This window comes from Engraulis encrasicolus, chromosome 18 (assembly GCF_034702125.1).
Source record: "Engraulis encrasicolus isolate BLACKSEA-1 chromosome 18, IST_EnEncr_1.0, whole genome shotgun sequence".
Taxonomy (NCBI): domain Eukaryota; kingdom Metazoa; phylum Chordata; class Actinopteri; order Clupeiformes; family Engraulidae; genus Engraulis; species Engraulis encrasicolus.
The window spans coordinates 22061207-22075186 of NC_085874.1; the positions used below are offsets into that span (position 1 = coordinate 22061207).

At 42.7% G+C, this 13980-nt stretch overlaps 1 protein-coding gene across 1 annotated transcript in view; it reads right to left on the minus strand.

Annotated features, from left to right (window-relative positions):
- bmf2 (BCL2 modifying factor 2) overlaps positions 1 to 12095 on the minus strand; it is a 53730-nt gene extending 41635 nt beyond the window's left edge. The window contains exon 1 of the mRNA XM_063222731.1: positions 12050 to 12095. Coding sequence (XP_063078801.1) covers positions 12050 to 12095 — 46 coding nt within the window. The remainder of the gene's footprint in view (positions 1 to 12049) is intronic.
- Between the last annotated feature and the right edge of the window lie 1885 nt (positions 12096 to 13980).

The window sequence follows — 13980 nt, forward strand, 5'->3', positions numbered from 1 at the left end:
ATCTCTAAAGCAGCTGGGCATCCCCGACTGGCCTGCTGGATTTGCACTGTCGGGCCACCTGCAGCCCATAAAAATTCACTGAAGTCAAATATACAGTGTGTGTGTGTGTGTGTGTGTGTGTGTGTGTGTGTGCGTGTGTGTGTGTGTGCGAGTCTGCACAAGTGTGTATGTGCGTCTGAACTTGATGACCCCATTGCAAGTCAGAGGTGTGTGTGTGTGTGTGTGTGTGTGTGTGTGTGTGTGTGTGTGTGTGTGTGTGTGTGTGTGTGAGTGTGTGTGAGTGTGTGTCTGTACTTGATGACCCCATTGCAAGTCAGAGGTGTGTGTGTGTGTGTGTGTGTGTGTGTGTGTGTGTGTGTGTGTGTGTGTGTGTGTGTGTGTGTGTGTCAGGAGAGGTGTGTTAAGAGGTTTGCCAAAGTGCATACATAGAGTGCATACGGACGTAAGTGCATCCTAGATGACCTATGTTACTTATTGGTTACACTTTACTTGACGCTGACGTCACATGCATGACACAACTGTGTCATAATAATGCCAAAACAGTGTCATGACACAGTCATATAGTAGCCATAAACATTAACGTCAACGTCATAAACGTGAAGAGTTGACATTGTTAGGGTTGTCTTTGCCATAACCAAATGTCACTTAAGGCCAACAGTCATAAAATGTTTATGGCATGGACACAATGTTTATGGCATGCCCATGAACATGTTACAACACTATTATGACACAGTAATGGCAAACCTATGCTGCTCATGTCAAGTTAAGTTTTTACCAAGACATTAGGACAAGTGGCAAGCTGGAGGGAGTGACAAAAAGATAGTTTAAAGCCCGATTCGGACGGGATAAATATTACCTATGGACCCCTGGTAATTCGCAATTACCCCCGGACCCCTGTGATTTTTCGGGGCGCATTCGGACGGGAGAAATAAACGTCTGTTATTTACTCAATTCACAGACATTACAAGGGGGTGCAGACGGCGCGCCTATGTGAAATTACCCCAGGACGTCTGTGTTTCGCCGAATTACAGTAGGTAGGTAGGTAATAGGAATTATTACCTCTCAAATCGCGGACATGGCACATTCGCACAGGACTAAAAACTCAGACATTCTCCGTAGTTATTCTGAATTACCGGGGGTCCATAGGTAATAAAAGTCCCGTCCGAATCGGGCTTAAGATGACCTATTACGTTGAGGGATGAAGAATGTGCTCGTCCCAGGATAAGGTGCAGGACAAAGGCTGACTAGACAGTAAGTTTGGAGTCTGCACACTTACAATCTTTTTTCCTTTGAGTTTTAAAGGGACACTGTGCAGGAAATGGTCAAAAAAGGTACTGCAACTATGCTGCTCATTGAAATTGATCTTTACATGAAAGTTTACTAAGTAATAAACAAATATTTTCTAGTATGGTCCAAGTACAGTCATTTTTGCAGCTAAAAATAGCTATTTTTAGAAATTCAAAATGGTGGACCATGGAGAAGATCCCCCTTTTCATGTATGCAAAGTGCAAATTTTCCAGTCTTAATGAATACTTACAATTTGATGCTGGTGGTAAGTATTCATGAAAAAGGTAACATTAGTGAATAGGCAGCATGAATTCTGGAAATAAACAACTAAAAATCTCACACAGTGTCCCTTTAAAATCTTTTTTCCTTTGAGTTTTAAAACAAATCAAAGGCCAAAGGATTTTAAGTGTGCAGACTCCTCACTCCAAGATAAGCTATTACACGAGTGTTTCTCTACAGGGTGCTACAGCCCCCCAGGGGGTGTTGGGGAGCACTAGGGGGGCGTTGGGACGGATACAGCTGAGCGGGGGCAAGGCTTAGTTCCCATAAGGGGTCATTAGTCTATTTTGTTTTTCAATACTAAGGGGGGCGTTGGCAGACTTATGATGAGGTCAAGGGGGTGTTGGTTCACAAAAAGGTTGAGAACCACTGTATTACAGAACTTTTGTAATGGTTGCCTGCATACTGTACGTGAAAGCCCATTATTGCAACAACATTGAAAAGAAGAAACCCAAACTCCATAAGAAGCTGGGTCAGATGAGAAGGTCATATATATTTCACTGATGATCCAGATTGCTATACGTATATTGTGCTATATTCCACAGATGGTTCAGGTAGCCTTTATCTTGTGTGCTGTATTTGACTGACGATTCAAGTAGGCTTTAGGCCTATATATAGTGTGCTATATTTCACTGATAATTCAAGTAGGCTTTAGTTTAGGCCTATATATAGTGTGCTATATTTCACAGATAATTCAGGTAGTCTTATATGTTGTGTTATATTTCACTGATTACGTAAGATAGCCTTCATGTTTCTGCTATGTTTCACAGATGTTTCAGCTAGCCTTTATTTAGTGCACTGTTTTCTGCTATATATCACAGATGATCCAGGTGACTTTCATAGTGTGCTTGTACAGCATGGGGTACTTCTTTAAACTTGAGCATAAATCAGACAGAGCCTTGTGTACCCTGATGACTCTGCACATTCTTGCGGTTGTAGAGAAGCTGTTTTGCCCAGATACAGCGCAACTCTCTCTTCCCCTTTCTTCCCCTTTCTTCCCCTTCTCTCTCTCTCTCTCCCTCATTCTCTGAGTGTTTCGCTCACAATCACTCAAACACAACCAACGACACACACACACACACACACACACACACACACACACACACACACACACACACACACACACACACACACACACACACACACACACACACACACAATACAGTGAAAAGAAGCATAATGGTGTTGGAGATGCTTAGGAACCCTTCGGCAACCAGAAGGTTGCAGGTTCCGGCCCCGCCGCTCTGCCTGACCCCTATTGTTGTGCACTTCAGCAAGAGAGAGACAGATACACACACACACACACACACGCGCACGCACACACACACACACACACACACACACACACACACACACACACACACACACACACACACACATCTGAGTGTTGTGACATGTTCCTTACGGTCTTCTCTTGCTTTTGACAAGGCAACGACTTAACAACAGTTAACACCAGCTCATATCCACTTCTCCAATTCTCCTCCACACATACTGTACACACAAACCTCCATCCCCCTCCCCACCCCCCAAACATACACATACTGTACAAACATACATATGCTCTCACACACACACATAGGCATGCATGGAAGCACATACAAACACCAAAACACTCTCTCACCCTCTCTTTTACACTCTCTCAGTCAGTGACACACACACACACAAGTCAGTCAGTCAGTCAGTCAGTTAGCCACACACAGACACAGACACAGACACAGACACAGACACACACACACACACACACACACACACACACACACACACACACACACACACACACACACACACACACACACACACACACAGGTGGGGAGGGCTAGAATAGATGACATCATCCCCCCTGTAATGTCACCATTATCTCAAGCCTGCTTATCCGCGGGAGCTGCAGCTACAGAGATGACATCACCGGCTTCCTTCCCCCGCCACTTCCCCTCCCCCTCCCCCTCGCCCTCCCCCTCCCCCTCCCCCTCTTCCTCCTCCCCCTCCGCCTGGTCTCGTGACTGTGTGTGTTTACATGCTTGTGTGTGTATGTCTGTGTGTGTAGTGTGGTTTTGATGCGTGCGTGTGTGTGTGTGTGTCTGTGTGTGTGTGTGTCTGTGTGTGTGTGTGTGTGTGTGTGTGTGTGTGTGTGTGTGTGTGTGTGTGTGTGTGTGTGTGTGTGTGTCTGTGTGTGTGTGTGTGTGTGTGTGTGTGTGTGTGTGTGTGTGTGTGTCTGGTTGTGCCTGCGCGTGCATGTGCGTGTTTGTGTTTGTGCGTGTGTATGTCTGTGTGTGTAGAGTGGTTTTGATGGTTTTGTGTGTGTGTGTGTGTGTGTGTGTGTGTGTGTGTGTGTGTGTGTGTGTGTGTGTGTGTGTGTGTGTGTGTGTGTGTGTGTGTGTGTGTGTTTGTGTGTGTGTGTGTTCTCATCAGCATATTTAAAGGGGCCCTGTACGGATTTCCGTAGTAGTAGTACAATTCTTAGTGATGGTTTTTTGGATGATGTCATTGAACATTGCTTTCATAAGAGCTGTATATTGGACCCTTTTCAACATTTGGAACACACAATTTGATCATTTGATTGTAGATAGAGAATAGTACAATAAAATATCCTTTTGTCATTACTGTGCAAGGTGTTGTTAGTTTACTTTTTTCAGAAATCTTTACACAAATCAAGTCAAGTTTATTTATATAGCGCGCAAGTGCAATTCAATGTGATTCACATAAAAAAGGATGATTGGCACGGAAACAACATTGAAACTTATCGAAAAAACTGTTTGATGTTAAAACGGCAGTTAATGGGTTAGATTGGTAGATTAGATATGGCCCTGTAGTAATTCAGTACCAGTGGGTCCAAGTTGTTCTTTTTCAATACGGGTTTTACAAGTGTTCCTTTCAAACAAGCAGGGAGTATGCCGGTTTGTAGTGAGGTATTAATGATGTGGAGTACCTCGTGTGATATCAGGTGTAAAATGGATTTGAAAAAGGCTGTTGGCAGAATGTCTAAGTTGGATGTGGAGACTGAGACTTAGTACTGTTGAGAATGTCCAAATGAACTACTTTTTCATCTTTTCAATGAATTTGCATTTTCTGACTGAGAGGAACTCAGAGGGCATTTGCAGAGGGCGATTTGGTAGTTTTTCAACAGTGCCAAACAGCACACGTGCATTATTTATATTTCTATTACGTCTGAGAAAAAAGACTATCTAGCTCCAGAAGTTTTAAGGTTTGCATTTGGGGAGCATGTGTTTATAGATATGATAGTGGACCTCAAGTTTGGATTTAGGCCACCGTCGTTCAGCCCTCCTTCATTCTTGCTTTAGCAATTTAATTACCTCCGCCAGGAGGTTATGTGATCGCCTGGGTTTGTGTGTGTGTTCGTTATTGTATGTTCGCACTGCTATTTCACAGCCTGCCACAAGGTGGCCGGATGAGCACTGAGCACATGGATGTGGAACATAACACGGATTGCCGTGAAAAGGGGGGGCGGGGTCCACTCTAGTGTTATGTTCCACCTCTGACTGAGCACGAGCGAATATTCCACACGGGTCTTAATAATAATTACCTCTGCCAATGAGGTTATGTTTTTGATAATGCTGTCGAATTACTTGCATTTGGCAAAAGTTCACAATGCTGTTGCGAGATGGACAATGACCCCGCAGAACGTTTAGGTTCGCAACAGGGGCGCCTACAGACTTGACCAGTAAGGTACGCACCAACACCCCCCCCGCCCCCCCCCAAAAAAAAAAAAAAACACCGGAGGAGAAAAAAAACATAGGATTGGAGTATAGTCAGTATGTCTGGGGTGGTTTTCTTTATCAGTCGTCAATTTTTTCTTATTGCTTTAGACTAGGAAACAATGTAACTTGTTGACGTTGACAAGGTGTTGGCCTATACGTTTTGAAAACCTTTTGGCTATATTGGCGTTTCACTTCTTTGGGTGCAGCCATGCATACGCTTACTATTAGCGACTTCCCCGACTATGCTACTCCGAAGGCCTGCATGCACTTGTGTTCTCTCTCGTGCATGGGGATGAAACAAGAAGGCAGACGCCATATCATTAAATACAACTTTTCAAGCGTTATACTTTTCGACTCGGGTAGAAAGTTGGCGCAGAGATGTCTGCTGCAGCATGATGAATGAAGTTCACGTCACAATGGCTGAGCTGGGACCATAAAAAGCCCGGGCACGTTGTGCAAGAAAAGGCAGAAAGCGACTACATCAGCCTGTTAACCCACCGGGGAGTGCACTGAATGTTAGTCCAGGCTGATAACAAATGCGCAATAGAGACAGAGCACAAGAGAACCACCGACGCACTCGCACACAAATCGCAGAATGCTGTTCATGTCAACAAACAGGAAAACGTGCGCAATAAGCATTAAAAAACACCCAAACTGCATGTCATCAAAACATGCAGAATTGCTTTAGAACTAATGCTTTCCCGAACATAATGTATTTGCGTAGCAGACATAGACCAACTGTCAGTGCTGCCGTCAGAAGCTAGTAGGCTACAAAACAAAGTTCCGCACCTCTCATAAAACCGTCTCTGTAGAAAGCCACAATACACAGAACGGTAACCAAAATACTTTAGGAAATATGACACCAGAAGCAAAGTACCCTATAATATTTGCCGCGGCGGGCTCAGTGATGAATGAAACAGCTTAGCCTACCTGTACTGCTACCATCCAATGCCTTCTTCCTAGCCCACATGACAACTGGATTTTGGCTACGATTGAAACTTGTCACTTTCAAGACATTAACTTCGGTTATTTGATTTTTCTGCCATCAGCGACGCCACGACATAGGCTATGTGTTATTCCAAGTGGGAAATGGAGAGCTGTCTTTGCTAACTAGAACTACTAGACTTAAATTTGTGGGCTATGTCTGACTGGAGGTAGCCACTCAAGTTAGAATTCCGCTGATGGAACTATAACTTGTTACTGTATCTTTTTTTCAGGAGCGCGCGAGTTTTACGCACAGAAGCAAAAAGCAGGCTATCTGCCTTTGTAAATTAATGGTGCCCAACCATATAGTCTCTGCTCTTTAATTTGCTTCATGCTGCTTCTTCTCTTACTGTATAATATGTTGCATTGTCACAACATTCATAGAAGACACAATAGGCGTAATATTTATTTAAAAAAAAAAAAAAAAAAAAAAACTTCCTCCACTGGTGAAGGTACGCACAGTGCGTACGGCCGTACGGCTCCAGGCGCCCTTGGTTCGCAATGCTGTTCGCTTTTTTTCATGGGGCTCTAAAAGACATTACTAACAGTAAGGCCCTATTTTTACAATAGGCATAACCTTCATTACCTCCGCCAGGAGGTTATGTGATCACCTGAGTTTGTGTGTGTTCTGTGTTTGTTGTCTGTGTTTATTGTCTGTGTTTGTTAGTTTGCTTCTATTCCACTGCCTGCCAAGGTGCGCACGGTGAGCACTGAGCAGAAGCGTGCCTGTGCCTGTCTCAGCAAGGAACAGGGATAGACTCTCTCCTTCGCCGCCAGCTCCAACACCAAGTGCATTTCACCTAAAAAAGTTGTTCATCTGCATGCAGCCTTCATCCGCAGGCAGTAGGCCTAATCAGTCCTGTCAAATGAATTACAACCGCTACCAAAAATATTCAATTTGTTATGTGTGGCCTAGGCTATGTTATCATTGCTGGTGCGAGAAGGACAGTGACCACCCCCGCAGATCGTTTAGGTTCACAATGCTGTCGAATTAATTACGTTGTCAAAAATATGGAATATGTGATCGTGTAAGTTCACAATGTTGTTGTGGACTGTGACTTAGGTTCACAATCCAGTCGAATTAATTAAGCTACCGTTGCCAAAACAATGTAGGCCTATGACTCTATAGGCCTACGTTCACAATGCTGGTAAAATTAATTACATCCCCTTCGCTACATTTAAAGATAACCCCAAGTTGTTTGCGAGATGGACAGGGATAATGGTCGAGCACCGGCATATATTCCACACGGGTGAGTCTGCGCCATTCTAAACAGTAAGGAACAGGGTGGGACTGTCCTTTGACGCCAGCTCCCACACCAGTGCTATCAACCTAAAAAGTTGCTCATCAGCAGGCAGCCTAGCCCTAGGCTACACCCTCGTTGAAGTTAACAAACAATGTAAAATTAATTAGGCTACCGCTGCCTAAAATATGTGTGAAGTGGAAGTGAATTGTTGCGAGATGGACAGTGACCACCGCAGATCATTTTGGTTGACAATGTCGCATTAATTGGGTAGGCCTACCATGGCCAAAAATATGGCATTTGTGGCTGTGTAAGTTCACAATGCTGGTCAAACACCCCCTTCACTAAATTTAAAATCAAGCCCAGTTGCGAGATAGAAACGGTGAATAGGCCTAGTGATTTGAGGAATGCGGGGAAGCAAATGCCGTTTCAACCGACAGCGCCAAGACCAACCAGTGGCCCATGATAAGGATGCATAGGCCTACCATCGTAGGCAAAAAAAAGCCTTATCTGTAGTTGTTTCAGTTTTGTTGGTCAAAATCATTACATTCCCTTCATTAATTAGGCTACAGTTCTATCAGCGCGTGATCACAAGCTTTCAAAGCAGGTAGATTTTGCAAATGAACTGACATGAATGTGTCATTTTGAAAGTTCTGACAGGAATATAGTCGTTCATATTGGCAAAGTGATTATTTTTGTCCATTATCTAATTATGCCATGCCCTGGCGGAGGTATGTGATCTAGGAGCACTTTTCTAGTTGTTGTATTCAATCTCCAGGGTGCTTTTTGGAGGCCCACTGTTTTGAATTTCACAGGGGCAATGACATCCATAATACAAGTCATCCTCGAATTAAAATTAGACATGGAATCATCTGCACTCTCTGAAGTTTGACTTTGGGTTCCTGAGTGGGCGCCTGCTGAAAGAGAGCTGCTGTTCCATCGTTGATAACTCTTCTTTTGACCACAACATATTTCCTTGCAGCACGAAGGTACTGTACATAGAGACATGAGCAAAAACACATGTCAAGGAGCTGATAAAAAAAAACTTTCTTCACACACACACACACACACACACACACACACACACACACACACACACACACACACACACACACACACACACACACACACACACACACTTACACACACACAGAGCCGCTGACAGCTTTCACTGGGCCCAGGACAAACTCATCTGAGGGCCCCCTACCTAATACACACAATGTAATGGGGACCCAATTCTGTGCCCCCTATGTCCCTGGGCCCAGGACAATATACCCCTTTGTCACCCCATGTCGACGGGCCTGCACACACATGCACGCACGCTCACATGCACACACACACAGTTGCTATCTGTCTCCTCCAAATCCTGTGTTGGCCTCTTTCTGTCTCTCCGTGTCCGTCAGGCTTGACTTGAATGCTGCAGGTGCCGACTATTATAGCTGACCAGTACGAATCTAAACTGGATGTGAGTCTGTCTGTGTAGTGTGTGTGTGTGTGTGTGTGTGTGTGTGTGTGTGTGTGTGTGTGTGTGTGTGTGTGTGTGTGTGTGTGTGTGTGTGTGTGTGTGTGTGCAGGCCCGCCGACACAGACAGACAGACAGACAGACAGAGAGACAGACACAGAGAGACAGAGAGACGTAAAAGTAAAGACAGACTGAGGCAGAGACAAAGTAAGAGAAAGGCACTCGAGCAAATATGTGGGAGACAGAAACAGAGGCAAGGACAAAAAACACACAGAGGTAAAGACAGAGACAGACAGAAATATAGAGTAGAGTAGAGTAGAGTATCGTTTATTGATCCCAGGGGGAAATTAAGGTGTCAAGTAGCATACACACATACATAAATGAAGACATTGCCCACAAGACGTAACACACATATTACACATAAAATAATCATCATATATAGCTCACTGTTACATATATTTGCCAAGGCATCTCTCTCTCTCTCTCTCTCACTCTCTCTCGCTCACAGAGTGAGAGAGAGAGAGAGAGATGCCTTGGCAAATATATGTAACAGTGAGCTATATATGATGATTATTTTATGTGTAATATGTGTGTTACGTCTTGTGGGCAATGTCTTCATTTATGTATGTGTGTATGCTACTTGATGAGATGAGATGAGATCATAAGTTTTTACTCAATATCTTTGCAGATGAGAAAGACAAGTATACAAGTGATTGATTGAGAGGCAGAGACAATGATTTTGGCAGATGGGGACGAAGGTGGGTGCAGAGGCTGTGAGTGGACCCCTCGCTCGAGGGATAAATGTCCAAGTGCCAGTTAAGCACCTGCAGTGCCTGGCTGCAGAGAGGAGCTTGCCCAGAGACACGAAAGGGCCCCCGGCCAGGGTATTAGGGGGCGGGGGAGGGGGGAGATGGGAGATGGTGGTGGTGGTTGAGCTTGTGGAGGTGGTGGTGGTGGTGTAGGTAGTCTACCTTTCGTCAAGCTACTTAACTGCCCCAGGCACGGATGACAGCAGCAGCAGCAAAAGACAAACTCTGGCTGGTTATTAAAGTCAGATTTCCATTCAAAAAGGAAAAAAAGAACTTGGGACATTTGCATTCAGCTTTTTTTTATTATGGCACTTTTCATTTTGATATTCTGAACTGTTTTGTAAATTGGTCTGTATAGCATTGGAAACGTGCCTTCAATTCTCTTAATTGCTTTCATTTAGTTGGTGCTATCTGCCTCATGTTGACTTTTCCATGACATATACTGTACATAGTACACATACATACATACATAAATAGAAATACAAATGCTTATACAAATACAAATACATATACATATTAATGGTGCACCTATGCCACTATCGTATGGATCAAATTAGTATTATTAATATTTATGTCAAAAACATGTATTCCATGTAAATGACACGTCGGGCAATCAATTAATTGACCAACTTCCCACAACTTGTGACGTGCCGTTGTGCCACCCTGACAATAACCACAAGTGATTTGGCAATGGTTCTGTAAAGCTTTGCATGCAGAACGTATGACATATAGCCCACCAGCTGAGGTCATGGACTGCTCTGGGGATAACATCACAACTTGGCTCAGGAGTCCTTTATGAGACATCATGAGGTCAGCTCCCATTGAAATACTGATATAAAACAGTCACCAGCAGTGTAATCGCCATCATCATCATCATCATCATCATCATCATCATCATCATCATCATCGTCGTCTTCTTCTTCTTCTTCTTCTTCTTCTTCTTCTTCTTCTTCTTCTTCTTCTTCTTCTTCCTCCTCCTCCTCCGCCTCCTCCTCATCATCATCATCATCAATATTTCTAAAGTTCTTTTTGGTTTAGTTTTTACAGTGCTGTTACGCCTATAATTTTTGCTGTGTGATAGGTATAGAGCTCAGTAAAAGAATACAGGAAAATCAACAATAAAACATCCTAATGTATTTCACATTGAAGATACTGATGAACTTCAACAGAATTTAAGAAGCCATGTCTGTTAAATATCTGGAAAAAATATTGCACAGTGAGCAGCATTTGAAGGTTAATTACATAGGAGCACTTTTTCATTAGCTGTTAGCGCCATCTATGGTATGAAATGAGAACTGTGAACGTTTTAATAGCAGCAGCGGCAACAACAACAAGAACTTCAGTAATAATAATAATAATAATAATAATAATAATAATAATAATAATAATAATAATAATAATAATAATATGGTCTATGGCCCTAGGTTTTAACTGTTTTTCCCATTTCCTTTCACTTGTTGTCTGCAGGTAGCTGCTTTCAATATAGGCCTAAAGTGCAGGGGGAAATCCTGGTTTGTGTTCATAGTACGGCCCTTGGAGGACTGAATAAAATTTGTGGCCCCTCGAATGAAAATGGTTCTCCACCCCTGTTTTAAAACATACCGTATTGGGCTTCATTTCTAGAGTAAACTACAGTAAATGGAGTTTTGATGTTCTGGAGGAAGTTTATGTTTCCTAAATGGAAAGCATTTAAGTGTTATTTTCATTGACACTGATTTTAAGCATTGCAGTATTTTGACCTGGAGAACGTTATCTGATATTGCCCTACCAATTTCAGCATTCAATAAAACATTGGCTCTGCCGTGGCCTATCGGTAGGGCACTGGGTTACTACACCAGTAACCCGGGTTTGAATCCAGCCTGGGTCATTTGCCAATCCCCCTTATCCCTCTCTCCCACTCGCTTCCTGTCACCATCTCCAACTGTCCTATCAAATAAAGGCAAAAAAACATTGACTTTACTGATTGAATAAATATATTATTTTACTGTATTTTTACTGATGGAAATAAATAGTGTCTCGGAAAAGTGCTCTTTATTTCAATCAATTCTATTTACTGTTGATTTTTTTAAAAACTGAGCTGGATTTCATACATATTCAGCCATATTCCTTTTCTTTTTATACTATGTAACTATGGGCCAAGGAGTGAGTGGATCTGTTTTTTCAGTTTTAGTTTTCCCAAGTGGGTCAGGGATCACAGACAGATTTACAAGATTTGTGGAACATTTAAATGCTAATGTAGGAAATCGATGCAAGACATCCAGTAATATGTACATCCTATCTCCAGTTTTCTGTGTTGTGTTGTGTTGTGTTGTGTCATGTTGTGTCCTGTTGTGTTTTGTTAGTCATTGGCTATATTTACATGACATTTTTAATTCGAATTAATAATTCAGAATTAAATAGTTCCGTCGAGTTTATCTTGAGTTTATCTTGAGTTAATCTTTCATTTCATTCCAAATTGTTAAGTGTTTAAATGACGTTTTCAAAGTGGAATTTAGCTTTATTCAGAATTAAAGTGAGTTCATTCTGAATTAAATGTCTCATGTCAATGTAGCCATATTTGTGTCAATTCTTTTTTGTTTTCGCTATTGCTATTTGAGTACAGTTCTGATGACATCGTCTGATGACGATATTCTGTGATACGGTCACAGTGCGCTAGTTGTGCCTTCCCAGTCTGTGCATCAGAGACCGTTCAGGCGGCCCAGGTGTCACAGATGAGATAACGACAGCTGGTTCATCACGTCGCAGTTCTAATTTGAGTAGATGCAAAGCTCAAACAAAATAGCCTACAGTGTGTGGCCATGATGACATCCATCACAATATTTTCAGTTAAGATAGGCTCACTTCTTTCCAAAACAGCTTGGCTATGGACACACATGGGCCCAGCCTGTTAAGAGACAACACAGGGTAGGCCATTTCTGAGGCAGTTTTCACCTGCACAGGAAAAATACCAGTGTTAGCATATTATAACTCTTAAAGAGTTGAGCTTAACAACATTTCTGAAACCTCACCTTCGCCCAGAGCTTGACATTAAACAGGACCAAACAGGATTTTGAAGACTTGTTTTTTGTGCTTTTATGCTTTTATTTCTGGCAAGATTCGAACCCGGGTGCCTGGTGCAATAGTGTGGTGCCTTGGTCATTTGAGCCATGGCTGAGGCGCGAATGAAGCCTTATCTTTGCATAATGTATGTGCAAAAGTGGGTAATGACACTGAAATTGGTTTTCCGTCTATTGAACACATCCAGCAAAACATTCCGTCTATTGAACACATCCAGCAAAACTTCCCAGTAATGACAACACTGACTATGACAAGATTTACCTTAGACAGTTACTGGTGATGCCACAGTGCAAGAACAAAACTGTGATATACTGTGAGTCCAGATAGAGTATTTACAACACTATGATGAGACTCAAATTACTCTGACAGTGGAGTCAAAAGTTGTTGTAGTCAGCCAGACACTGCAGAGGGGCGTTGAGACGCATACAGTTGAGAGGGGGAAGTGCCTGTAGTCATTGGGGGCATTAGTCCATTTCATTTTTTAATACTAAGGGGGGTGTTGACAGCCTTATCATGAGGTCAAGGGGGCGTTGGGAGGCTTAGGATGAGGTCAAGGGGGCATTTGTTTAAAAAAGGTTGAGAACCACTGCTACAGCTCTTGATACTGTATTTACTGTAACTTCAACTTCAAATATTACACTGACAAATGAGTAAAATTATTAAATCATTTTTGAGTGGGGCCATATCTGAATCAGAGTTCAGAGTTATATTAACATTTTACTTCTTTTTTTTTTTTAGTTTAGTTTAGAAACAAACTGCCTGTCAAGAGTCATCCTGACAGACACAAGTATTTCCTGAATGTCAAAAACAAAAACAAAACCGACCCGGGACTTAACCACAGGGTGAAAACCAACAGCTTTGCCAGCAATGACACAGAGGGTCACTGTTCCAGCACAGTTGCCATGGCCATCAGGGGTTCAAATGCAAATCACTCTTGCTGGAACATTTTCTAGATGTCAGGATAATGAACACATTTCAGTGCCCACGAACTGTACTGTCCATGTTATACTCATCCTCATCAGGGCTGCTGATAGGCCTACCTTTTGGCAAATAATCATTTCAAAGGCCCCCCATCCCAATACATGCAATGTAATGAGGACCCAGTTCTTGGTCCCCTCTCTCCTTATAGGCTCAGGGCAATAAGA